We start from the raw sequence: 26,828 nt of genomic DNA, 5'->3' as shown, positions 1-26,828 counted from the left end.
CTATCAAAAGTTTGGTTTGCTTTTGAACAGAGGCTGTGTATATATATATATATATATATATATATATATATATATATATATATATATATATTGTTCTTGGCTTTTTGTCACAAGGGCAATGGCTGTGGAAATCTTTGGTTCTATTATAGATTACATAAAGGTCACCTAGTTATGTAACTTTGATCTCTAAGCAGCTTCTTGTGATGGCTAATTGTAAACTGAGTAGTAATTTAAGTCATGTTCCTACTTGTAGTTTGATCATACACTTTTGAATCAATCAGATATAAATAGCACATTCTGAAATTTCCTTAAAACTAGTATTGCATTATAAAATTACTTGAAATTCCTTACTTGTTGGATTAGCTTACTGACCAAAGAATGAGTATACTGTTAAATGAATAAGATTTGGATATTTGCAGTTATAAGCAGATTAAAACTGAACCAACTGTTATTTAACAGTGAACTCGTACACCCACGTAACTGAAATTTCAGAGTTTTCAAGGTTTAGGTCATTGACTTTCTTTAAATGACCAGGAATTATAACACTTTTCATTTGATTTTACTACCTTAAAAGTATCTACATCAGTGAACATTGTGAGAGCTTCTGCTGTTAAATATATAAAAAGGAAAGCGTCACTTATCTATTTATATCATTGGCAGATGCTGTTCTTCCTGATCTGCAAAGAAGTTTTCAAAGGCAGGGGGGGGGGAGACTTTGCACTTAACAGTTCTTTCTTTCCTTCAACCTTCATGTTGTATAAAACTACACATCCACCTGTGTAAAAAGAAATGCATGGCTCACTTTTCCTGAACGAGGAAAGACTAAACTATCCAAACTAAATATCGATGACTGATGCCATAGACTAGTTCTACACTCAATTCTCTTATTTTATTACATGACACATCTATTGAGTCCAAAGACTCATTTCCAGTGGCATTTCACTTCAACATTGCACAGTCCATGTCTTTGCTGTACTGTCTGCCATCCACTATATAGTATTTTTGTCTGTTAATTGAACATGTTCTCTCGGTTTTCTTTTTGTGATAGTTTCCAGAAAGGAAAAAAATCCTTAACATACCTCTATATGAGGTTAACTTTGCCTTCAGTTGAAAAAGCCTATATAAATCAAACTGTTATTTTCAACTCAGACTCTATCATTCCTTCAACCGCATTGTGGAGATATTCCAAGTCTTAAACATCTAAAAATATAAAAAAAAAAAAAAAAAAAAAAAAAAAACTCCAAACAGTAAAAACTTCCATTTTGATCTCGATGTCTCTGTCACCTGATGACAGTTCATTGCTTCACTGATTATTTTTATTATTTATGAGCACTCAAAGCACAAAAAAAAGTGTTTATTTTTAAGGTAATAAATCTCCAGTGCCTTTTTATTCCCCAGAAGGAGTACATGTCAGCAGTCTTTTGTTTAGCTCTTTGGAAATCAATAAGTTGCCAATCTGCATCTCTCACAATCTGTAAGGTTTTGTGCATTTCCATACCATGCTAAATAAGATGTGATGTTCCTAATCTTGCTTGATTAAAATCTATACTTCAGGAAGAGAAAACCGTACTTGCTTCTTCCAAAGATGACTATGAAATTCACCAAAAAAAATGCTTGAGAAGTTCATGTGGAATGATTCAGCTTTTTTGGATAAGCTTTCTGTTTTACTGTGATATCAAAAATAAATAAATAAAAACATGGAGTAATATTTTTTTTATTCAAACCCTTGTATGTAACAATTTTATACATTAAAAATTACTTTAAAAATGGAGCATATTGGGCACGTTACTCTTTGTTGCTTCTGCAATGCATTACATGGTGGGTATATTCAACACAGATGGGGACAGTTAAGTTCCTTTCCTAAAATTACAAAAAATAGGAATATATTTTTATGTGAATATATGAAATTATATCATCATTAGCAGGGTGGCTGTAAACTTTGCTATTAAATTAGTAATATGTAGTCTGTTAATAGTTTTACTTGAAGAAAATTCTAATTAAGGTGAAGGCTGTTTTAATAAAATAGTTTTGTTACTTGAACAACAGTAGTTAGATTTAAATGAAATATATTATGCCTATTAAGTGACAGTATTTTATATGTCAGTTTGTTAGACCCGTGTTTGTCATCAGTTTTTTATAAGATTCTGAAGGATTAATATATATTTAATATTAGATATTTTGACAAGAGATGGATTCGAGTTTTAGAAGCAGTGATAGTTGCTGTGGTTTCTGCTTCTACTGGATTTCAAATGATATATTTTTCAAAAGACTGCCAGGAAATTGTTGGTAATATTACAACATATCCAATTCAGGTAATACATCGAAAATACTAAAATAATTTATATCAACATATGACAGCAATATAGATAGAATATATAATTTATATATATCATCTCTCATCATCTCATCCGCTTGATAATGGGTTGAGTCCACTAAGAAGAAAGGTTCTCCACTTATCACAATCTTTAGCCATCTCAATCATGACAATAGCTATAGAGTCATATATATATATATATATATATATATATATATATATTTTTTTTTTTTTATTTTTTTTTTTTTTAATTTATTTATGTGTTACATATTACACAGGCTTACATAGTTCATGGGACAACATAATAACTACAGTAATTAACTTCAATGAAATGAAAGTACAGATATTTTGTACTGAAAATAACAGTACATCATCAGTGCATAGAAACAAGTAAATCAAAGAAATTAGAATACAATGTACCTACATTCGGTGGTTTGCCAATTAAAAACTGTTGCTGCGTGCTAGAAATTAATATTAATAAATAATATTATTATAAACTATTTTTGATGGTTACATAAAATAAGAATCTCCCAAACTTTTGGGGGAGAGAGAGTGACAATCGTTGATTCAGATTTGGTTCATGTAAAAGACCTTTCAACTTTCTTTGAAAAGGTATTCATATTTAAAACTGCTTCTATAGAGAAGACAAACTTCATCCCACCAGATAGATACTGTGTTTAGTGTCAATACTATGTTGTGCCAGAGCAGACTTTTGAGGTTTCATGTATTCAATATAATATTGATGTTCATTAATTCTTTTTTTTCCACCACAGAAAGACCTGCTTGCCCAAAGTATGTCAGATTACATTCACAAGGTATCTGGTAAACACTAGCTAATGATAGAGGTGACAGTTTGTCTTTTGTAGATGGCAACAGATGAGAAATTTTGTTGGTATGAAAATATGAGGGAATAAGGTGATACTTCAAAATTCTACCAATCGATTCAGAGATACCAGAAATATAAGGGATTGGAACCTTGCGGTCTGTTAAAGAATCCTGAGGTGTTGGAACATAGGAGTCAGTCATCTGCTGGATTTGATTAGGATTGTAACCATTAAATTCCATTAAATGGTAATGATTACATTAATGGTTATATTAATTCTCCTGGAACCATACCTATACAGTAATCCAATATGGTCTCATCAAAGCTTTGCAAAATGGAAAACTTCTCCTTTTGCACATGCCGGTGTTCTCTTCAGCAGCAGTAGCTATTCATTGCAATTAGTAGGATGAAATAACATAGTCACTTAAATGTGAATAGCAGATGAGCAAACAAAAAAGAAAAAAAAATCTTGTTCAATTTATTCAAAAGGTCATTAACAAATAAACAATGCAGTGCAATGATCAGTTAAGAGACCATGGTTTATTTAGATTATAAATAAGTTCATCTATATCTGTATTACATATAAATGGACCTATACATATATTGGGAATATACTTAATTCATTTAAATTAAGTGGATATTGAATCCAGCATTATTTCAAAGCCGAATAGAGAAACTACAAGAGTTTCATGCCGAAAGAAACTACAAGAGTTTCGTGCTGAATATAGAAACTATAATAAAAGTTTCGGTGGATCAAAGAGCAAGCAAACCTTTCATGACAGGAGCAACTCTTGGTAAAGGTGAGTAAGTTTCTGATCACTTTCTTTAGCATTTCCCATAATGTAAAGCACACCTCCTTGCAGACATGTATGATGCTATAGATTAATCCCCCCCCCCCATAATGTATAGCATCATACATGTCCGCAAGGAGGTATGCTTTACATTCTGGGAAATACTAAAGAAAGTGATCAGAAGCTTACTCACCTTTACCAAGAGTTGCTCCTGTCATGAAAAGTTTGCTTGCGCTTTGATCCACCGAAACTTTTATTATAGTTTCTATATTCGGTACGAAACTCTTGTAGTTTCTCTATTCAGCTTTTAAATAATGTTGGATTCAATACCCACTTCATTTAAATAATTTTGCATTATAAATAGATTATTTAGATTATTGAATTGAAACCGAAGTGAAGCCTTTTGGCTCTTTATTTCAATAATAAATAATTCATTTTGACTTAATTTATGGTTTAACTAAAGAAATCAGCTAATTGAAACTATATCTGTAGAATTTACTTCCTGAACAAACAGATAATAATAGCCAATCAACGTGCTTCCTAAGAACTGGTTCCAGTTCAGCAACCATTGGCATTGATTAATGAGGAAGCTTGATTTTAGTAAGATAAATAAAATATTGTAATCTGATCAAAAAGTATCATGCAAACTATTGGTATCAGTAATACAAACTATTTGAAATAGACTAACAGTGTTGTGCACATGCAGTTCACATTGTATTATGATGACTAGTGATATGATGTATCTCAGATATAGAATATCTGAGAGCTGCTTGCACCAGATTTTTGATGAAAGGCAACTAAACCTGAAATGTAATCCATTTCTGTACACTGCCATAGTACTTAATGATTTTTCTGTTTTGTATCTGTTGCTGTCCTGATTTTTTTTTTTTTTTTTTTTTTTTATTACATATGTTTTGATATGCATATCTCTCTTCTTGCAGAACAAACAGGATCACTGTTTGTTCTGCACACCATATTCCACATGAAGTTACATAGACTCCATGTTTTTTGAGTGGTGAATGGGTAGGTGTGGGAGAGGAAAGGCGACTTCAATTCTGTTCACATTCCAGATGTGGAAATATCTCATGAGATATTTCCATAATAAAACCAATAACTTTGTTAAAAAAAACATGCAGAACACTGGTCTGGGGAAAAAAAAACAAAAAAACTTGAATCTAGAATCCTCTTTTTTCCTAGAATATATGAAGTCCCTAAACTGCATAAACAGGACTTGCCACTGAGACTAATTGTTGATGCAAGATACTTTCCAATTTCTTGACTATATAAACATCTTGCAAACCTACTGAAACCTTACATCAGACAAACAACTTATGTAAAAAACACCATACACTTCATACAAAATATCAAATGGCATCACATTGGCTCCTACTGATATAATTGCAAGCCTGGATATATAAATCTTTTCACCAACGTTCCAACATAGAAACCATACAATTACTTCAAGACATTTTCCCACCAGACATGGTGGACCTCTTTAAACACTGTATTCCTATATTAGCTGGCCTATTCATGGATTGGTTTGAAAAAATAGCCTTCCAACATCAAGGAACACAACCAAAATTTGGTGAAAATATGTTGCCAATATTTTTATCATCTGATCTAGTACTATTACACAATTAGAAGATTTCATCACCTTCCTGAACAACATTCATCCTCAGATTAAATTCACAGTTGATTAGAAAGAAATTGGTCCTGACTGTTTTTAAATATGCTAGTTGAGATATCAGAACAAAACACACTCAACTTCTCAGTGTACAGGAAATCAACTAACACACAGGACATTACCTACATGCAACTTCTCATCACCACCCAGATCAAAATCATCTGTTCCTTACGTTTTAGAGCCTACAGAATTTCCACCAACATAGATAAAAGAAACCAAGAGCTACAGTTTCTTAATTCTGTCTTTCCAAACAATCGCTACAACAGAACATTAGTCAAAAAAAAAAATTCTATTTCAACCTCCAAAACAATCGGAACAAAAAAAAAAAAACAAGAATACAAAGGAGCAGTTATTCTTTCGTATATACAATCAATTACAGATAAAATAGCAACATTGCTTTGCTAGCAAAACTTAAAAGTCGCCTTCTACCTAATCAATAAAATCTCTGAACTCCTGAAATCTAAACCTCCACTTCTGCCACTCAAAAAACGATCTGTCCACGAGATCAGGTGCAATTGTGGTCTACACTACATAGGACAGACTGGCAGATCTGGTGAGATATACCAATCTGAACACTTCAAGGACATTGAAGATGAAAGAAAGTGCAAATCAGGGCTGGCAGCACATACGATGAAAACAAAACACCAAGTAGAAGGCAACAAACTGAAATGCTTCCACATTGATTACCACTTTTACTCAACAGCATTCAAAGAATCAGCTGAAATGATGAAGCATCCTCTACAGTGTAACAAAAAACAAGTGATGATTTTACATAAAGTCTGGTCTTCCTTAATCCATCACGACACACTTGTATCTATCAGTAGTATACAGCAACCCATGAACCGGTAGCCAGTGTGATAGCGAATACACGCTTTTCATTATTTAAACGTTTTCAGATATTTTTCACTAGAGATAATAACTGTTATTACTTGCTTTGTAGTGTTTAGTTTATTCATGTTATTTTCTGATGAAGTGAAACAAAGTATTTCACGAAACTAAGCAAAATAAAAACATGTTTTCTGCTTGACATCTTTGTCTATGTTTACCGAAAAAATAAAAACTTCTAAAAATGCTCTTTTAGGATGCTCTCTACTATTATATATATATTTTTTTTATTTTTACCATATTTTGGAAGGATAAGTCAGAGGTGTTTCAGTTCTTGTTTTCATTTTACCATACTGCTGGAAATGTTGTATTCCCTGTCTCTTAGGGTTTTTATAATGACAATTTTTTTTCGTTAATGGATGGTGGTGGGATGCATAGCAATATGAGACATTCTATGCATCACATTGCTAGTCACCATAATGCAATGTGAATCTCACAAATGCAAAATTTCTAGTCTATTTCAAATATTCTGTATTACCAATACCATTAGCTTGCCAGTTGTAAATACCTGTCGATATAATATCAGTTCAGTTTTTTATTTCATCCTTTGAAGATGTCTACTATAATGCACACAAACCAGTAGAGATTAAAATTTAAATTGTTAAATTGTGTACATGTAACATTCATACATGATGTAAACTTTCAACATCTTTCCTTCATAGTTTTTTTGTGTGAACCCCATCAATGAAAGCCTGCAAACCTGTAGTACATTAGTATTAGTATTGTGGGTGCATTAACGACTAGTTAATCTGGAAATCATTTTCTAAAGACCAAACATGTAACTTTTTCAAGCCACCTCTGACCTTCAGTAAGCAGAGTGATGGTCTTGTACGCTGTGCAATGACATTTATTTACCACTTAAAGACATGCACAGTCATCAAAATCTACATCCTGGTGATTGGAGAGTAAGCATGCCATCTACTTGGCTAATCACTGCCAAAAGAAAACACTTTTCAATCTTCTTGCATCTGCTGTAAGAATTTTTCAGTATTGCTAAAGTTCTATCATCACATTTTATGTCTTTTTAGATAGACAAAATATGACAGTGGAACTTTTAAGAGTTCCCTTAGGTTGAGGAAATATATAAAAAAAATGTATATATATATAGTCAAATAGAGCTGTGTTCAGAGTAAAAAAATTTTGCAATGAAAATTTTCAGATGTTTGTCCAAAAATACTGGAACTTGGACTGGTGCATTTGTTATTGGTGAAGTTTCATTCTTCAGGTGACAGTTTCTGCAACATTTCTGGATTGTATTGCACTGCGTAGATGCTTCAAAATGTTTCAATCCAAGCGACTTGTCCAAATTTGACTCATTGCATGTTCTTATAATACACAGCATCTTTTGTGAGATCAGAGAATGCACTATCACTTTTCATTTTCTTAGCTTTCTTTGGAAAAGTGATGAAATTTTCCATTGTAATGGAAACTTTGCATGGTTAAATTGTCTTCCTGCTGATTTTACTTTTTACTTTGTGAATAGCTGTAGCAAAACAATATGACTTATCCTTAGTACCTGAACTAGCTTGTCCAGGATGCTGCCCCAATGGGTGGTGTGGTTTATGAAGAAGCTGCAGTGTAAACTTTTACTAGACTTTTTGTGTGTGTGTGTGTATATATATATATATATATATATAGATATATAGATAGATTTTCATATCATTAATGCATACTTTAGTCTTTTGATTTTGATCTGAACCTATTGTCTTCATCTTATTAGTTTTTATGTAAGGATGGTGAATATAGTTCACTGGGTTCGATTTGGTTCCAGACTCCTGAAACAAGTGTGCGAAGTCTTTTTCATGATCCTCCAAGTAAGTGCAATGCAAATATGTTTTTAATATACATTATTTTGTGGAAGCCAATTATACCTAAAATTCATAATTATCATCGAAAAATATTGTTGCAACAAATATCTTTTCATGACATGGTTCAGATTATTTAAAAATTTTAAAAGATATCCTCAGAATCATGTGGTAGAAAGTGGTACCAGAAATTTTTATTAACAGCTTATTTGTCTCCTTGATTATTTACAATCATTTCCCAAAAGAAATATGGGAAATCACAGAAATTCCTACTTTAAACATGTTAATGCTGACATTTGAGTGATACATGATTTTTGAATAGTGAGAACAAATTTTTTTTTTAAAAAAAAAAAGAGTTTGTGTGCATCATATACTGCTTACGTTATTAAGTTTTGTGACACTTTTGACACATTTATGCTAAGCAGTAAGTCATTTTGCAAAGCATATCACAGTAAATAAAATAAAAAATCAATCAGTTTTGGAGAATGATTATTGAACATTGAAGAGTAAAAGCAATTAAACTATTGAAAATAAGCATACCTTAATTTATTGTTTATACAACTGAAAAATATTATTTAACATTATCAGAGGAACTTCAGGTAATCGGGAATACTAATTCATCATCGTCATCATCAAATTCCTGAAATTTACCCTCAAGGGGTGTACAGGATATGATAGTACTACATGAAAAATTTACATCATTACTAACTTCCTACCTACAATTTTCAGCCAAATCAATCTATTGCATGTCAAAGCTACAACATTGTAAGAACTTATATTTATATGTCTATCTTCTAAGGCACTTTTTACCATATCAATCCACCTATATCTTTTTCCTGCCAACCTGGCAGAGAACACTTGTTTGGCTAATCTTTCCTCGCCCATTCTATTTAAGTGACCATATCACCTGAGATTAGCTCTGCTAACGCATCCCTGGATGCTGACAGTGTCAAGTTCTTTCCTAATATCCTCATTTTTAATATGATATTGCCATTGATGCCATCTGTTCACGCCCCTAATCTTTCTCAGGACTCTCATATCTGCGGTCTCTAGTCTGGTCAAGTGTTTTCTGACCCAGCTCTCAGATCCATAAGTTAAAATTGGTTTGAACACTGTCTTGTATATAGCTAATTTAATGTTCTGATTAATTTCTCTCTTATTCCATATAAATTTATTCAGTTAACTTCCTACCATACCAGCTTTGTTGATTTTGTTGTCCATTTCCATATTTAATTTGCCATCTTCACTGAAAATTGTACCTAAGTAGCTGAAATGTTTTACTTCATATTCATATTTGTAGATTTAGGGACACAAAAACACACGTGTTGAACAGATTATTTTATTAATTACTAATAAAATAAAACTTGACGTTTCGACCTCTATATCGAGGTCATCATCGGAAGAATACAAATGTATGAGGAACCAAGCTACATGCTCATGCCTTGTATACTGGTAAAACTAAATCTACGTAGTTAATAAATCCTTTTTCCTAGCCTGACCTCTAGTGATAATATATATATATATATATATAAAATAAAATAAATAAAGAAAAATAAAATAAAATTTAAAAATATATATATATATATATATATATATAAAATAAAATAAAGAAAAAAAAAAATTTAAAAAAAAAAAATATATATATATATATATATATTAGAGCCTGTGTAGCTCAGTGGATGTGGCGTTTGCACACCATCGCGCTAGGCCGCACGAAGGAAGTCTTGGTTTCGAGTCTAGTCGGCGACTAGAGGAAATTTTTCTAAGCCTTTTTTCGACCGGTTCCCGAGTTAGTCGATCTCTGGCACGGGCAAGCAGGTTTTTCCTCCCGGAAACTCGGGTTTTTCGTCCTGTAAACTCAAGAAAATCGACCGTAGAACCCACATTATTTCAGACATTAAATATATTGTGTTAGGGTTAGAGACCACGAGATGGCGGCACATTTGAGCCGTCTCTCTTCACTGCGTACCGCTTAATTAGTGATAGCCTTGGGCCATCTGTCTCTGATTGGGTACCAGTGGAGATTGAACTGCCCACTCAGTCTCCAAAAGTTAGATAGGGCTAAATGGCCTCGCCTACTCCCGTGTATACGGGAATAAAAAGGCGTTAGCTGATTTTTTTTTTTTTTTTATATATATATTATAAATAAATAAATACAACTACAATAAACTACTAAAGTCCTCATGTATTAATATTCTTCTGCATAGTTCTGATTGTTATAAAATGATTTCTTTCAGTTGCTGTTGAATGTTCCAAACACTTCACCAGGTTGTCTTCTTGTGGTGGAATTTTTCTAAGGCTAGTTTAGACCTTTCTGACCACGCACTCCAAACATGCCACAGAATTGAGTGGAAAAATACCAAGTATTTTTTCAGTCAATTCTGTGGTATGTGGAGGACCCAGCTACAACCTGTATAACATCCTAAACTAGCCTTAGAAAAATCCCATTACAAGAAGACAACCTGGTGAAGTGTTTGGAACATTCAACAGCAACTGAAAGAAATCATTTTATAACAATCAGAACTATCCAGAAGAATATTAATACATGAGGACTTTAGCAGTTTATTGTAATTGTATTTATTTATTTATTTATATATATATATATATATATATATTTTTTTTTTTTATCACTAGAGGTCAGGCTAGGAAAAAGGATTTATTAACTACGTAGATTTAGTTTTACCGGTATACAAGGCATGAGCATGTAGCTTGGTTCCTTATACGGTTGTATTCTTCCGATGATGACCTCGATATAGAGCTCGAAATGTCAAGTTTTATTTTATTAGTAATTAATAAAATAATCTGTTCAACACGTGTGTTTTTGTGTCCCTAAATCTACAAATATGAGTGCTGATCACCATGTAACCTTAAAAGAAAGAAATGTTTTACTTGTTCTATAGGTTCTCCATTCACAGTGCAGCTGATATTTTCAATGCTTTTGCCTAGTTTCATTATCTTTGTCTTGTTATTGCTGACCTTCATACCACATCTATGACAACAGTTATTCAATTTAGTCAGGGAATCTTGCAGACTTGTAGCGGATTTATTTAGAAGTATAACATCATCTGCATAAAGCAAGGAGCTGACATTAACATCTCCAATTTTGATATCAGGTTTAATACCACTTTCCTTCATAATGATAATCCAAATAGATAATGAATAACAGAGGTGATAATGTACATCCTTGTCTGACACCAGATTTAACATTAAACCATCTCATTGTACTTCCTTCAGTTCTAACTGCTGACTTACTACTCAAATAAAGACTAACTATTGCTTGATATAATGATCCACTGACACCATACACTGTAGCATTTTGAATAGCTTCTCTCTTGGCACCTTGTCATATGCTTTTTCCAAATCTACAAAATGTAAGTACAGATCTTTGTTATATTCCCATGACTTTTCAACTATTTGTCGTAAAGTGAATATCTGATCCTGACAGCCTCTATTTGGCCTGAATCCAGCTTGTTTCTCACCAAGCTTCTCTTCCACAATCCTTCTCAACCGTTTCTCAAATATACTGGCATAAATCTTACCAGGAACACTCAGTAGAGAAATACCTCTGTAATTCTCACAATCAGTTTTATTTCCCTTTTTATATATGGGTACTATGTGAGCTCTACTCCAATCATCTGGAATTCATCCTTCTGTCCAGACCCTTTGAACAATGCAGTGTAGCCACTGTAAAACTTTTATACCTCCATACTTGAGCATTTCTGGTCTGATATCATCTACTCCAGCTGCCTTTCCACATTTCAGACTTTTGATGGCTTTTTCTACTTCAAGTATGGATATGTATTCCTGACTGCATGCCTGGTCAGTGTTTTTTATTACTGTGCTGTCATCATTGCTAGTTTCATTTAGCAATTTTTCGAAGTAATTACTCCATACTTCAAGGATATCTTTTTCTCCAGTTTTCATATCATCTTTTTCATCTCTAGTTCCTTTTACAGTACTCTTTCTCCATTTCTGAGCTTCAACAACCTCCAGAATATCTTGCCACCTTCTTGATATTTATTTTCTATATTCTTATCAAAGTCTTCCCATGGCTTTTGTTTAGCTAGTTTTACACCGTGTTTTGCTTTCTTACATTTGTCTCTGTATTCTTTAAGTGCACAAGCTGACTTATTTGCCAGGAACTTTTGATATGCTTTCTTCTTTTCCTTCACTGCCTCTTTAACTTCCTGTGTTCACCATGGAGTTCTGATTTTTCTATCCTTGCAGACAACCTCACCACACTGTCTCTCTGGCTGAATCAATCAGGGTTTTCTTCAAGGCTTGCCACTGAATCTCCAAGGTTTGGTTCCTGTTCTCAAACTCTTTCACTTTTTCTTGAATAATGTTTGTATATTTTAGTCTACAGTTCACATCTGAGAGCTGCTCAACTTTTATTCGTTTTAAAACTTTCTTACATGTTTTTTTTTTTTTTTTTTCAATATGAAATTCAATTTTATCCTGCTTAAGACTAAATGGTGATCACTTCCAATTTCAAATCCCCTGTACACTCTAGTGTCCTGCACCAGAGAGAAAACATCACTTTCAACAATAATATAGTCAATGAAACTTTTCTTATTCCTTGCCTCTTCTCTCCATGCACATTTTTATGTTGGAACGTGGTGTTAGTAATAACTAGCCCATGTCCTGAGCAGAAAACCAACAAGTATTTGCCATTATTATTTGCTTTACTCTTTTCTCCAAATTTTTCCAAAATATTTTTATGTCTGACAATCATTTCCTACTCTGCTATTTAGATCCCCAACAAGGACCAACTTTTCATTTTTCATTGTCAGTTGCTTTTTCTAAACCCTCACAAAATTTCTCCACTTCTACCTTAGTAGAACCTGCTGTGGGAAGGTTCTACTAAGGTAGAAGCAGAGACTTATTTATTTAGAGAGTTATTTATAGGCACAAATAAGTCTCATTGTCCAGTTCCTCATTCTGATATTTGCCCACATCACTCTACTTGAAATTGCCTACCATTCAAGAAGATTAGCCTCTTATTTAGTTTTGAATACTATGGCTCCTCCTTTTCCTTGATTGTCATTGCCTGAATATAACATTTTTTATTTATTACTCAGAAAGATCTCACCAGTCTTTGTCTTTTTTTGTTTTAGCCATCCCTATTATGTCGATCTAGTACTTATCTAATCCCTCAGCTAGCTCCATTTCTTTGCCATTCAGGCTTCTTTATGTTGATAATACCGATCTTGAACTCAGGTGATATTGAGTTGGGGTGTGTTTTAGGATTTGTTCCAGTAGCTGACTTTTTGCTGTTCGCCCTGGTTCCCTGGTGAAAACAACGGGGGCCTTGTTTAACCGGGCGACGCTCTAGCCAGCATGAAATTTTGTCATGTTGTACCATCATTTTTTATTTTGGTTTAACCAATAAGAATACAATTTGGTCAGATAAATCCCAAATTGCCAGCTCATCCTTTATTACTCAGAAAGATCTCGCTAGTCTTTGTCTTTTTTTTTTGTTTTAGTCATCCCTATTATGTCGATCTGGTACTTATCTAATCCCTCAGCTAGCTCCATTTCTTTGCCATTCAGGCTTCTTTATGTTGATCATACCGATCTTGAACTCAGGTGATATTGAGTTGGGGTGTGTTTTAGGATTTGTTCCAGTAGCTGACTTTTTGCTGTTCGCCCTAGTTCCCTGGTGAAAACAGCGGGGGCCTTGTTTAACTGGGTGACGCTCCAGCCGGCATGAAATTTTGTCATGTTGTACCATCCTTTTTTATTTTGGTTTAACCAATAAGAATACAATTTGGTCGGATAAATCCCAAATTGCCAGCCCATCCTCATTCGTTCAGTATCCAAGTATTGGGAGGCTGATCCATAAGCTGAATAAAATGGGATTGGATTATAAACAGTTAGCTTGTATAACAGGATAGCTGACTGACAGATAGCAAGTGGTATGTGGAGGATATAAATACAAGATTTAAGGTGACCATTGATGTATCTCTAGGACCACTTCTTGGTCCATTGTTATTCAATCTGTACCTTAATGGCACTGAGAAAAATTTTACAGGAGACATACAGCTATTTGCTGATGATGCAAAGACAAGCAGTGTAATTAGAGATGTAGGACATGCAACACTTGTAGAATGATTTGTATAGGCTGGAATTGTGAGCTAGTTCAGTATTAGTAAATGTAAAGTTATGCACTTTCACGTAATGAGATCTCCAATGGTGTATCACTTCCTGTGCGGAATTGTGGTGACATACTATCATGTTATATATATCCTGTTGGTCTAGAAGAAACTAATCAGGCTAACAATCTTGAAGTTTTGATACATAGGAAACTAAAGTTCAACGATCTCTGTTAATTAACCAGATGATGATAATAATACTGAAATTAACATTGATTTGGATAAGGATATACTGGTAAGGATAAGGAAGTCATTTCATTATAAGGCCTTGATATTTCCTCACCTGAACTGTTGTGTACACATGTTATCCCTGGTTTTTAAGGTGATGCAGATACAATAGAAATGGTGTGGAGTAGGGTATTAAAAATCTTCAGATATCTTCTGAAAACATCATATAGCATACTTGTAGATGGAATTTTTATTTTCATAGAAGGCAGGAGGATGGACGAGAGTGCATTCTTGTAAGCTGAGAATGAATCAAGAAAGGAGATTTTTCTCTCATAAAGTAGCACATGATAGAAATAGGTCACCTTTTGGGCGGCTAGTGTAAGTAGTGTAAATAAATACAAGAAAAGGTATGGTTAGTTTGGGTGGTGTATAGCCTCCCTCAATGAGTCACTGACTCCCTAGAATCTAATAATAATAATAATAAAGTTAGATGTAATGTAATTTCTGTGTCCCAACACACAATAACATAATTTTAAATGTTATTCTCATATTTCTTATTTTCTTTGTTACAGATACGTGGTCTTATCAGTCCCTTGGGATATTTTTTGTATTTTATTACTTCTTAGCTTGCTGGACATATGGCTTAAGCATTTCTAGTGGCTTATTTATCCCGACGTTGTTAACAGGAGCAGCTTGGGGACGGCTTGTTGGAGTACTGACTGTGTACATTTTTGGTCCCAAAGAAGTAAGTAACATAAGTAATAATATTTTTAATTTTGCTGTTTACAACAACAAAATTAGAACATTCAGTCTTCTTTGATCACTGATTTAATCATTCATTTACGTAGTTGTAAATCAAATGAGCACATGAAAGAGTGAAATGCAATAAGCAGGAAAGATAAATTAGCAAAACTATTTCAACGATGCAGAAAGGCAAACAGTTAAAACATGTAAGATATCTATTAAAATTCGGATATCCCACTAGTTTAAAAGATACTAAGTGAATTTTAAATTAAGAGATTAGTAATGCTGTATTTGTAAAGTTGTTAGTGAAAAGTATATTTCTTTGTGTATGTCACAAGCAAGACAATTCGAGATGTTATTTTTATGTTTAACTAATGATTTCTTGCTTAGATATAAAATAAATTTCTTAAAATTAGTTATCTGAGCTTAATTGTAATTTTGTATAAGCTGTCAAAAATTTGTAATGTTGGTGTTGTTTATCTAAACAAATGTTGTTTACAACATGTTGTCAGTAGCAAGTGAAGCAGAGATCACCGCTGTATTATCAGAAGTGATTAAATGAACTTAGTGAGAAGATTGTGAAATTAAGAACTGTTATTATTTCTGGCTGTTTCATTATGAAATAATTAAAGAAACATTTCTGCACTGTGAAGAAAGAACTTCATTGTTTCAAACCCAATGCAATGCTGGAAAACAGTAATGGTGGCAGATGATGGCAGAATTGAGTGGAAGTTTCTCAGTTGTATTTCTGAGCATGCACATTAGTGAAAAGAACATTATTCAATGTTGCTAGGCAATCAGCTGTCCATGGAATAGGAAAGAACACAGCAGGATAAAGCAGTGGAGTTTCTGTGTATTTGATGTATGAAGCTTACAAAAAAAAAAAAAAAAAAAGTTTTTTTAACACGGTTGTAAATTCCATAAAATTTTTAAAATGAATGCTGATCACTGTGTGAATTAAACCTTAAAAAAGAGGATGTATGAAGCCTGAACAAAATTTGAAGAAAAGTTAGAAATAGAAACTGAGAGAGGATATTTTAGTTATACATGAGAAGTTAAGTTTTCGTAGTCTAATGACTACAAAAACTTTACTGAAATAAATCCTATAATCCATATAGGATTTATTTCAGTTGAAGCTGAAATATAGAATGGGCCCGGTAAAGTTTAGTTTATTTAGGGTTCTCAGTCTGATAAGTGATTTCTAACTGTTGATATGTTTTTTGTTATCAGAAGCTTTCATATAGAAAGCAAGGTTGTTCTGAACTGTTGATATGGTTTCGAGAAGAATGTTGAGACTTTCACATAGAAAATTGATTAATTCCAAAGTGATGGATATGGGTGATATGAGTTCTTAGTAATTTATTCATTGGAATTTGCTGCTACTTTCATATAGAAATTGAAGTTACAGAAGTGTCTTGGATGAAGACAAGATTTGTTTTATTCTGTGTTCTGTGATTTTAGGATGCAAGAAGAATTTGCTTGTCTTTTGGTGCTGTCATATAGAGAGCATTTTAGTTTTGTGTTAGTCTTTCTTCTGTGTGAACTCAAAAAAAGAATAAAAGTTTGTAAGAGGCAAGTTTGTTTTGTGATTTTAGGATGCAAGAAGAATTTGCTTGTCTTTTGGTGCTGTCATATAGAGAGCTTCTGTGTGAACTCAAAAAAGAATAAAAGTTTGTAAGAGGCAAGAGACTGTTCCTAGGAGTTTTTTCCACATAGGATAATTGTTAGTTTACATGATTGGAAAGAAATTATGTAGCAAAACTGTTTTTCATGGTGATTAATGTTGTAGTTTGAAATATACACTTGCATAGTAGTTAAATAGTTGATTTGATGTTATCTATATTTGTGTTATTTCCAGATTAAAGATTTTTATTTTGGTTAAAATGAGTGTGAAGATTCATTCTCTTAATGTTTTTTTTTTAAAAAGGCAAATTTAAGAGGTTAAGTTACAAATGAAATATCCTGTGATATGAACCTATGCACAAGCTGGATTTGTAGTTTAGCTTCAGATATTCTTTTTATTTTGAATTTAAGAGTTTTAACCACTCTGAGTGTATGACGGAAGTAGATATATATCCCCCCCCCCACACACACACATGTGTAGCTAAATAAAATTGCACTCCTAATAATTAGGAATGCAATTTTACTTAGGTAAAAAATATCTTTTAATAATTACTGAATTTTTGCTCAAGTTTCTCAACCATGAGGTCAGTAATCGGCAAGTAGGTAAAGCAGGAGTTAAGTTGTCTTTCATTGCAGAATAGTTAAATTAAAAGAATAGAATAACATGTTATAAAATAAGAACATGTTCAGTACGATACTGGTCAAGATCCATATATAGAGTTCAACTTAATACTGAACCAGGCTCTCTCCTCATCATTATCATCAACAAATTCTTGACATGTTGGAGGGATGGGGATATACTGGATATTATGATAGCACCACATGAAAGAGTTAAATCATTACTAACTTCCTATCAACAATTTTCTTCCAAATTCATCTGTTATCTCTCAAGACTCCAATATTATTAGATGTTTCATTCTGCTAAGGCACTTGTTACTATATGAATCCACCTAGATCTTGGTCTTCCTCTGTTTGTTTGTTTTTTTCCTAACAAGGAATCCTTCCCTCTCCCATTCTGTTTAAGTAGTCTAGTCTAGCAGTCTTTCATCAAATGTTTTATTTTTAACCCAGCTCTCAGATCCATAAGTTAAAATTGTTTGAACACTGCCTTGTATGCTGCTAGTTTACTGTTTTGACTAATTTCTCTCTTATTCCATATGAATTTATTCAGTTGACTTCCTACCATACCAGTTTTGCTAATTCTGTTGTCTGTTTCCATATTTCATTTGCATTCACTAAAAATTGTGTCTAAGCAGCTGAAATGTTTTACTTGTTCTATCAGCTGCATCATGAATTTCTCCATTCAGGATGCAGCTTATATTTTCATTGTTTCTGCCTATTTTTATTGTCTTTGTCTCTTTATTGTTGATTTTCTTACCACATTTATTAGAAGTCAAGTTGATTTAGTCAGGGAATCTTGCAGACTTGTACTGGATTTATATAGATGTATAACATCATCTGCATAAAATAAAGAGCTGAGATTAACATCTACAATTTTGATATCAAGTTTAATACCACTTCATAATGTGATCCATGTAGGTGATGAATAACAGTGGAGATAATGTGTACTCTTATCACACACACACACACCTGAACATCAAACTATCTTCCTGCCTCCTTCAATTCTAACTCCTGGCTTATAGCTCAGATAGAGAATATGTATTGCTCAGCATAATGTCTAATTTACACCATGTCAGCTATTTGCCTTAAAGTGAAAATCTGATCCTGACAACTTCCATTTGTCCTGAATCCAGCTTGTTCACCAAGTTTCTCTTCTTAACCATTTCTCAAATATACTTGCATAAATCATACCAGGAACACTCAGTAGGGAAAAACCTCTATAATTCTTGCATCCAGTTTTATTTTCCTTTTCATAGATAAGAGCTTATTAGAGCTTTCCTATAAATGATCCAGAATTTGACCAGGCCCACTGAATTAGGCAGTGTAGCCACTGTAAAACTTTTACACTCTCATATTTGAGCATTTCTGGTCATATATCATCCACTTAATCTGCCTTTCTGCACATTTCAGGTTTTGATGACTTCTTTTACTTGAAATATGAATACATATTCTTGATTGCATTCCTTTTGAATGTTTTTCTAACACCATGCTGACACTGCTTGTTTCGTTTAGCAGTCTTTCAAAGTAATTACTCCAGACATCTAAAATATCTTTATCTTCAGTTTTCATGTCATCTTTGTCATCTCTTATTCCTTTTACACTAATTTTTCCTTCATTTCTAAGCTTTTTCAATAACCTCCAGAATATTTTGCTGCCGTCCTGATATTTTTTTCTATGCTTTTACCAAAGTATTCCTATGACTTGTTTATCTAGTTTTACACAATGCTTCACTTTCTTACATTTTTCTGCATATCCTCTAAAAGCACAAAACTACCTTAATTGCCAGGAACTTTCGACATTCCCTCTTCTTTTTCTTGGCTGATTCTTTAACTTCCCGAGTCCACTATGGAGTTATGATTTTTCTATCCTTGCATACAACTTGAGCACACATGCATCTTTGGCTAAATCAATGTTTCTTCAGGGTTTGCCACTGAATCTCCAAGATTTGGTTCTTGTTTTCAAACTCCTTCATTTTTTCTTGAATGATGTTTGTGTATTTGAGTATACAGTTCACCTCTGGAGGCTGTTCAACTTTGATTTGTTTTAAAACTTTCTTACACACACTTCTTTTCAATATGAAATTCAATTTTATACTACTCAAAAATAAATGGTGATCACTTCCAGTTTCAAATTTTCTGTATGCTCGTGTGTCCTGGACCATTAGGAAAACATCACTATCAACAATAACATATTCTCTGAGAATTTTCTGATTTCTTATATCCTCTCACCATGTGGATTTGTGTGCCTTTTTTTTATGTTGGAAAATAGTGTTAGTAATAACCAGTCCATGTCCTTAACACAAATCCAGCAGGTACTTACCATTATTATTAGCTTTGCTCTTTTCTCCAAATTTTCCCAAAACAGGAAAATTTGGAGAAAATTTTATTTTATTGTCAGCTGCTTTTTCTAGTCTTTTCAGAAACAGTGCAGCATATGCTGCCTCACTAGTCTTTCTGCAAAAAAAGAGATCAGAAGTATATTAGATAACCTGGATATTAAAAGAAGCATTCTCGTTCTGATGATATGTCACTAGTCATACTCAAAAGTTGTGCTTCTACTGTCTTCATTCTATTAATACTACCTTCAACCAGCACTTAATCCTAAACATGCCCTCTTTGTTCTATCACCTGTGACCATGCACAATTGAATATTTGTGCACTGCACAAACATTCAAAGTTTCAAGGTCTTCAATATGAGTATCTTGGAGCAAGGGCAATCTAATTATCCTAAGTGCCTCAAGTTAAAAAATATAAATAAATAAATAATTTATTGTGCACTAATGACACGATAGACATCTGCAACACACACACTGCTTGAAAAGAAATCAACAGACACTATCATGTGAGGAACAAACAGCCATGGCAACACCTTAATAAGATGTAGGACCTACTTTCATTAAGATGATTGTAGCAATCCTATGGGACATGCTTTCCACAGGCTAAAGTAGTGATCAAATAGAATTTTGGACCATTCTCTTAGGCATGTAATGAGCTCCTGGACTGTTGTGGGGGTGGATGTCACTTGACCTCACCCAATGCTCCAGTTTGTTCCAATAGATATTCAGTAGGATTTAGATCAGGAGGCAGAGTCAAGTGTGGTGACATTCATGTTCACAAACCTTGCAATTACAGTAGCAGCCTTATGACACGATGCATTGTCTTGCTGAAAGAGAAAATGCTCAGTTCCATAAAAGCACACAAAGTAGGAAGCATTGCGTTCTCTAGAATGTTCAGATATCTCTTGGAGTTCAGTGTTCATGGCACCACAGAGGTCCAAGACCAAACCAGTAAAAAACAGGACCATACCATCATACCACCACCACCTTTGAATTTCATAGTTGGGGTTATGGACTCTAATAAGAGACATTGTGGGGGTGGATGTCACTTGACCTCACCCAATGCTCCAGTTTGTTCCAATAGATATTCAGTAGGATTTAGATCAGGAGGCAGAGTCAAGTGTGGTGACATTCATGTTCACAAACCTTGCAATTACAGTAGCAGCCTTATGACACGATGCATTGTCTTGCTGAAAGAGAAAATGCTCAGTTCCATAAAAGCACACAAAGTAGGAAGCATTGCATTCTCTAGAATGTTCAGATATCTCTTGGAGTTCAGTGTTCATGGCACCACAGAGGTCCAAGGCCAAACCAGTAAAAAACAGGACCATACCATCATACCACCACCACTTTTGAATTTCATAGTTGGGGTTATGGACTCTAATAAGAGACATTCACCAGACATCTGCCACACCCACAACCATCCATCTGCTTAGTAAATGGTATAATGTGATTCATCACTCCATAACGCAGCTTTTCAAGCTTCCACATCCCACTGTACATGCTCTTTGTGCCACTGAAGATGATACACTGCATGTTGGCTTTGCATGTTGTAGTCCTACCATGAAAACCCATGTTGTGAGCCTTGGTTCTGAATGTTTTTGTTCAGATTCATCTTCAAGTTGATGCCCAGAACTTCGCATTCAACATGTTGGCCATAATGTGTAAAGCCACCATTTGGCTTTACACATTATCCTTTGTTGCACCGTGCAATCACATTCTGTGAGTGTGATGGGTCATCCGCTGTGGGCAGCACTTGCAGTTGACTCCCTGCATTCCATCTCAGTATGGTATCACTAATTGTTGACCTGGAATGGCCCAATTTGCTGAACAGATAGGCCTGCAGCATGGCATCTTATCACAACACCTCTTTCAAACTCCATCAGTTCCCTTCTTGCAGCTATTTCAGCTGGACATAGTTGCACTGATTTTGGATTAACATATTCCTCCGATTTATACTGGGATGCAAACACGACTCATGACACCGTGCCCTGTGTGGCATTCGTTAACTTCGTTCCAAGCAGTATAAATATATATATATATATATAGAGAGAGAGAGAGAGAGAGAGAGAGAGAGAGAGAGAGAGAGAGAGAGAGAGAACAATTAGCAAAATTGATGAAAGTTATCTTCTAGTTTTCAGAAAAGACTCATTCGTTAAAAACATGCAGGAACATAATTGTAGTAATCCCTTTTGTAATATTGTTGTATATATATAACTTTTATACATAATATCCTGTAATGCCCAGTTTGATTCTTTGCTACATAACAAACTTTAAAATATGCTGGCTTATTTCACCATGTAAGCTTCAGTTAATGAATAATGACATAAGAATATTGGAACTCTCACTCCCACCTTAGCTAAAATTTGCACTAACAAAAGTGAACAAAAATGTGTAATTTTCATTAATACATTAACATCTGATCTTCATTTGATTGCTGTCGACTTTCATTTAGTTGGAAGGTTCAAACTTATCTTATGTTCATTTGCGATTCACTAAAGGTAAATAATAAATGAATTTGTTGGAAATCTTGAGTTTTTTTTTTTCCCCTCAGAATAATTCTTCTTACTTCTATCCCTTGGAAAATCAACAGGATTTGATCATTTACCATCCACCTTCAAATTTATGAAACCAACTTTTCCTCCTCTTTCTTTCCATTTGCTTCTCTCCCCTGAACAGCTTCCACCACCTCAGTTTGTCTTCCTCAAAGACTGTAGCATTCACTTATTCATAAAACATGTCAGTAAATTTCTTTCTTCTTGCCACAATTGGTACTAATGTGCTGTAAATCTTGCAACCTTTTATTTGTGGATTAGTGATAGATATTAAAAAAAAAATAAAAAAAAATTCAGTTCAGTTATCAAGTTTGGTACTAAATATTATGTCATCCCTATCTTCAGAAATACCTAGGTATGTCTAATTAGCACTCTAATATAATAAATTTTATTTAGTAAAACTAATAATTTTTACCATATAGGTTAGAATAAAAGGGCAGATCCATTTAAAAACTTTATGTTCAGTTGTTAACTCAATTTACAGGTATTCCTGCATATTCACATGTGGAAAGTATGTTCTTCTAACTTTTTCATTGAAGAAGTTCCACTTTATGGTTTAAATACTTAATTTAATTTAGATCTCAAGTCAAAAATGGTTCAAGTTTTGCACTTGAACAAAACAAAAACAATAATTATGAATATTCTCTCCCCATTTGGTAATGGAACAAGTAAATCAAGTTAAATTTGATAGCCTCATCATATTGACATAAAATTATACTAAATTTTAATTCATTACTATTTATCAGAAAAAGGAGTCCAAATAAAAGTAAAGTTTACTTATTTATCTGGAAATTTATTGGAAAAACTTATCAGCTTCTTAGTGAATAACACTAATGTTAATTTTAGTAGTTCCTCCACATTTTTATGTTTATATCATAAGAGTGGTGCAAATGAAATTGTTTTGTTGATGAAGAATATAAAACTACATTAGGACACAGCAAAATTTATCTTATTATAGGTATTATTTCTGGAAAAAAATTTCGGACTCCCTATGAGCTAAAATATTAGTGGACAATTAGCTGAATTATTCCTATCACATAGATTCACACCCACTCAGCCCTCCCCCCCCCCCCCCCCCAGCATCACCTTTTACAGCCGATACATGGATGATATTTTATGCATTGTAGAACCTACATGCATCGCAACTTTACAAGCATCCCTTAATGACTTCAGCAAGACTAAAATTCACTATAGAAACAGAACATCCTATGCTTACAAGTTTTTGACTACACATAATTATCTCAACACAGAAATAAAGAAATTAACACAGATTTTTAAAAACCAAAATTACCCAACACAGCTAATAAATTATGCCAAGAAAACAGCAAAAACCCATCAAAACAATCCAACAACCAAAACAAACTTCCCAACACAAAAAAAAAATCATCAAACTGCCATACATCCAGAACATACAAAGCCTACAAATACATTTTCAAACACACTGATAAGTTGGTGTTCACCACAAACCAGAAATGAAATTGGCAACACTTCTAAAACCTACAAAATCTAACACACACACAAAGAAATACTAGAACACCACAATGTAGTTTACAAATTTCCTTGCCAACAAGGCTGTGATGTCACCTACACAGGTTCTATGAGATCTTTATGGGCAAGACAACAAACACTATCATGACTGCAACATACCAATTCCAGAACATCTTAACAATAAAAAATGCAACAACCAAAAGAAAAAACAGAATACAAAATACAGGAAAAACAGAAATAGCAGTCCATGCTTTTGAACAGAAACTTACCCCACAAATTAACAAAACCAAAATAATACAGACATACAGGAAAAACAAAACAATTCTTAGAATATCAGAAACAATAGCCATAAAATGTGACAAAAACTCAATAAACGTCCACCGCTTACATAATCTCTGGGAGTTGGAAGCTTCAAAACATTAAAATTAGGTCACGACTCCGACCAATAGAATACAACACAGATACACCAAAGACAAAAACACCAAGTCGGCAGGACATAGCCTCCAATTCCATAGATGACTCACTGTCGAAAGGGCTTACACCCCATTACTCCAACCCCCCCCCCCCCCCACACACACACACACACTCGATCTTATCCCATCATATCCTTCTCCATCCCCAAAAATCTCCCTTTCACCTCCCTTCAAAAATATTCTCTGCCTACCCTTTAAAAAAAAAAGGGGTTTAAAATTCACACACCTCTTGGCTCGCTGATAATTCTCCCACATCTCTCTCTCTATCCCCACATTTCCAACCCCCCCTCCTGTCATACTTAAAGAGCAGATAAATGTATATCACCATACACCGGATGCCACTGAATAAGAAGACAACCAGCAACATCCTACAAAGGTATGTCCAAATTTTATTCCTATATATTCTTCACATATCTGTCTTTAAAACATCAGTAATGCCCTAAACTTAAGTAAAAAGCTAAAAACTGAAAAAGAATGAAAAAGGAGTACTCCTAAACAAAAATAGGCTAAATAGCCTTAAAAATGATTATCTTTATTATAAAAATAAAAGACTGTTCTAAGGACTTAAAATCATATATTATTTTCAGTTGATTAATGTCCACTCATATTAAAATTTTTTTTTTATTTTTTGGAAAACCACTTTTGCTTAGGTTAAGATATCTTACACAGTCAGATTAAACTCTATAATACAGAGAATTGAAAGACAAGACACATCTTCATTTAGTAAAGCTGAGATTGAAATCTTTATTGACAAAATTAAAATGAAACAAAATGAAGAATATTCACTTTCCTGGCATAATTTGATTAATGATGGGTTTATGACACATTCACAATTTAAATTATGTGTACTGACAGAATAGGCTCATTCTTTTGAACATTAATTATTAGTACTACCAAAGACATCAAATTAAATGATTTGATGTCTTGGGCAACACTAAATAAAACTATAGAGTTGATAAACATTGTCCTGCCTGACAACCATAAATTCAGCATCCACATTAACACAGATGTGGAAGATGAAAACCATTGTTGAACTGATTTTGGCACTTCCTGTCCTCTTTAGTTAATTTATTATGAAGCAAGAAGATAAATCAGTCACATATTGACACAGTAAAATCAATAATTATAAAAATCTATTTCAAAGATTTTTATGTGATGATTTTCATGAGTTTGTACATAAAAGAAAAATCTTCCTCCTTACACGGTGTTAGGCCTACTGGCTTGTTCCAGCCTCATGCCATCTTTTTAGGGTCTTCCTCTACTTCTTTTCCCTTTTGGTTTATAATTTAGTATTCTTTTTGGTAATCTTTCTGGTGACATTCTATTTACATGTTGGATCCATTTGTTTCTATAATTTTCTATTGTTTGTGAAATTGATTGTTGTTGAAGTTCTTTTAAAATATCTGCATTTCTTTTCTTATCTAATTTAGTATAGCCTGCAGTTCTTAGAAATTTCATTTTTGCTGATGTTATCCTTTGGTAATCTGTTTTCTTCATTGTCCATGTTTCACTTCCATATAACATTACAGGTTTTGCTAAAACATTGAATATTTTTAATCTAGTATTTCTTTGTACCAAATTTTGCTTGAAAATATTATTAATCATGCCTATAGTTTGGTGAATTTACTAATTTTCTGTTTTGAATCAGTTTCTTCAATGTAACTTGTATTACAACCAAGATAATTAAAATAAATTTAGTTTAATCCTTTATCCAAGTGTAAGCAAAGAAAGTTTTCGCCTGAAGTATCTTCAGAACTGAGACAGCTCGGTCTAAGTTGGAAGCAATGGAGAAGTCATATTTACCTATATGAGTTGGCAAAAAGTGTCTCACCTTATTATTAAATTACTCTGGATTTAGAGAAAGATTTTTTCCACTTGGTTAATAAATTTAGTTTAATCCTTTATCCAAGTGTAAGCAAACAATATGACTTCTCCATTGCTTCCACCTTAGTATCACCACCTCTGGGTCTGGCTCCCACTGAGGAGACCTCAATAAAGGTCAAAACCAGTCTGGGTAGTGGCCCTTCCCTTAATGCATAGTCTGCAAGGAGATGTGCTTTGCATTATGGGAGATACTAAGACAAGTAGTGATGAGAACTTGGTCCACCTTTACCACGAGTTGCTTCAGTCCTGAAGAAACTTCAGGCACAAACTTTGTTTGCTTACACTTGGATAAAGGATTAAACTAAATTTATTATAGTCTAACCAAGTGGGAAAAAAACTTCCAACAAGATAATTAAAATTATTAACTTGTTCAATTGGTTTGTTGTTTATAACTATTTTGCTTCTTATTGGTTCCCTTCCTTTAAATGCCATAAGTTTTGTTTTTTCGGAAGATATTTTCATGCTGTATTTGGTAACAAT

The 26,828-nt window shown here is 33.5% G+C and overlaps 1 protein-coding gene across 1 annotated transcript in view; it reads left to right on the top strand.

Moving 5' to 3' along the window:
* Positions 1 to 26,828, top strand: part of LOC150108972 (H(+)/Cl(-) exchange transporter 7-like) — a 327,290-nt gene that overhangs the window by 162,293 nt on the left and 138,169 nt on the right. The window contains exons 13-15 of the mRNA XM_090401357.1: positions 2,174 to 2,312; positions 8,218 to 8,311; positions 15,198 to 15,370. Of these exons, the coding sequence (XP_090257483.1) occupies positions 2,174 to 2,312; positions 8,218 to 8,311; positions 15,198 to 15,370 (406 nt within the window). The remainder of the gene's footprint in view (positions 1 to 2,173; positions 2,313 to 8,217; positions 8,312 to 15,197; positions 15,371 to 26,828) is intronic.

This window comes from Typopeltis vanoorti, chromosome 2, assembly GCF_054136105.1.
Source record: "Typopeltis vanoorti isolate ZY-2024b chromosome 2, IOZ_Tvanoo_1.0, whole genome shotgun sequence".
In the NCBI taxonomy this organism is placed as follows: domain Eukaryota; kingdom Metazoa; phylum Arthropoda; class Arachnida; order Uropygi; family Thelyphonidae; genus Typopeltis; species Typopeltis vanoorti.
The sequence above is the reverse complement of the archived record's forward strand: the minus strand, read 5'-3'. Positions and strand labels throughout refer to the sequence as shown.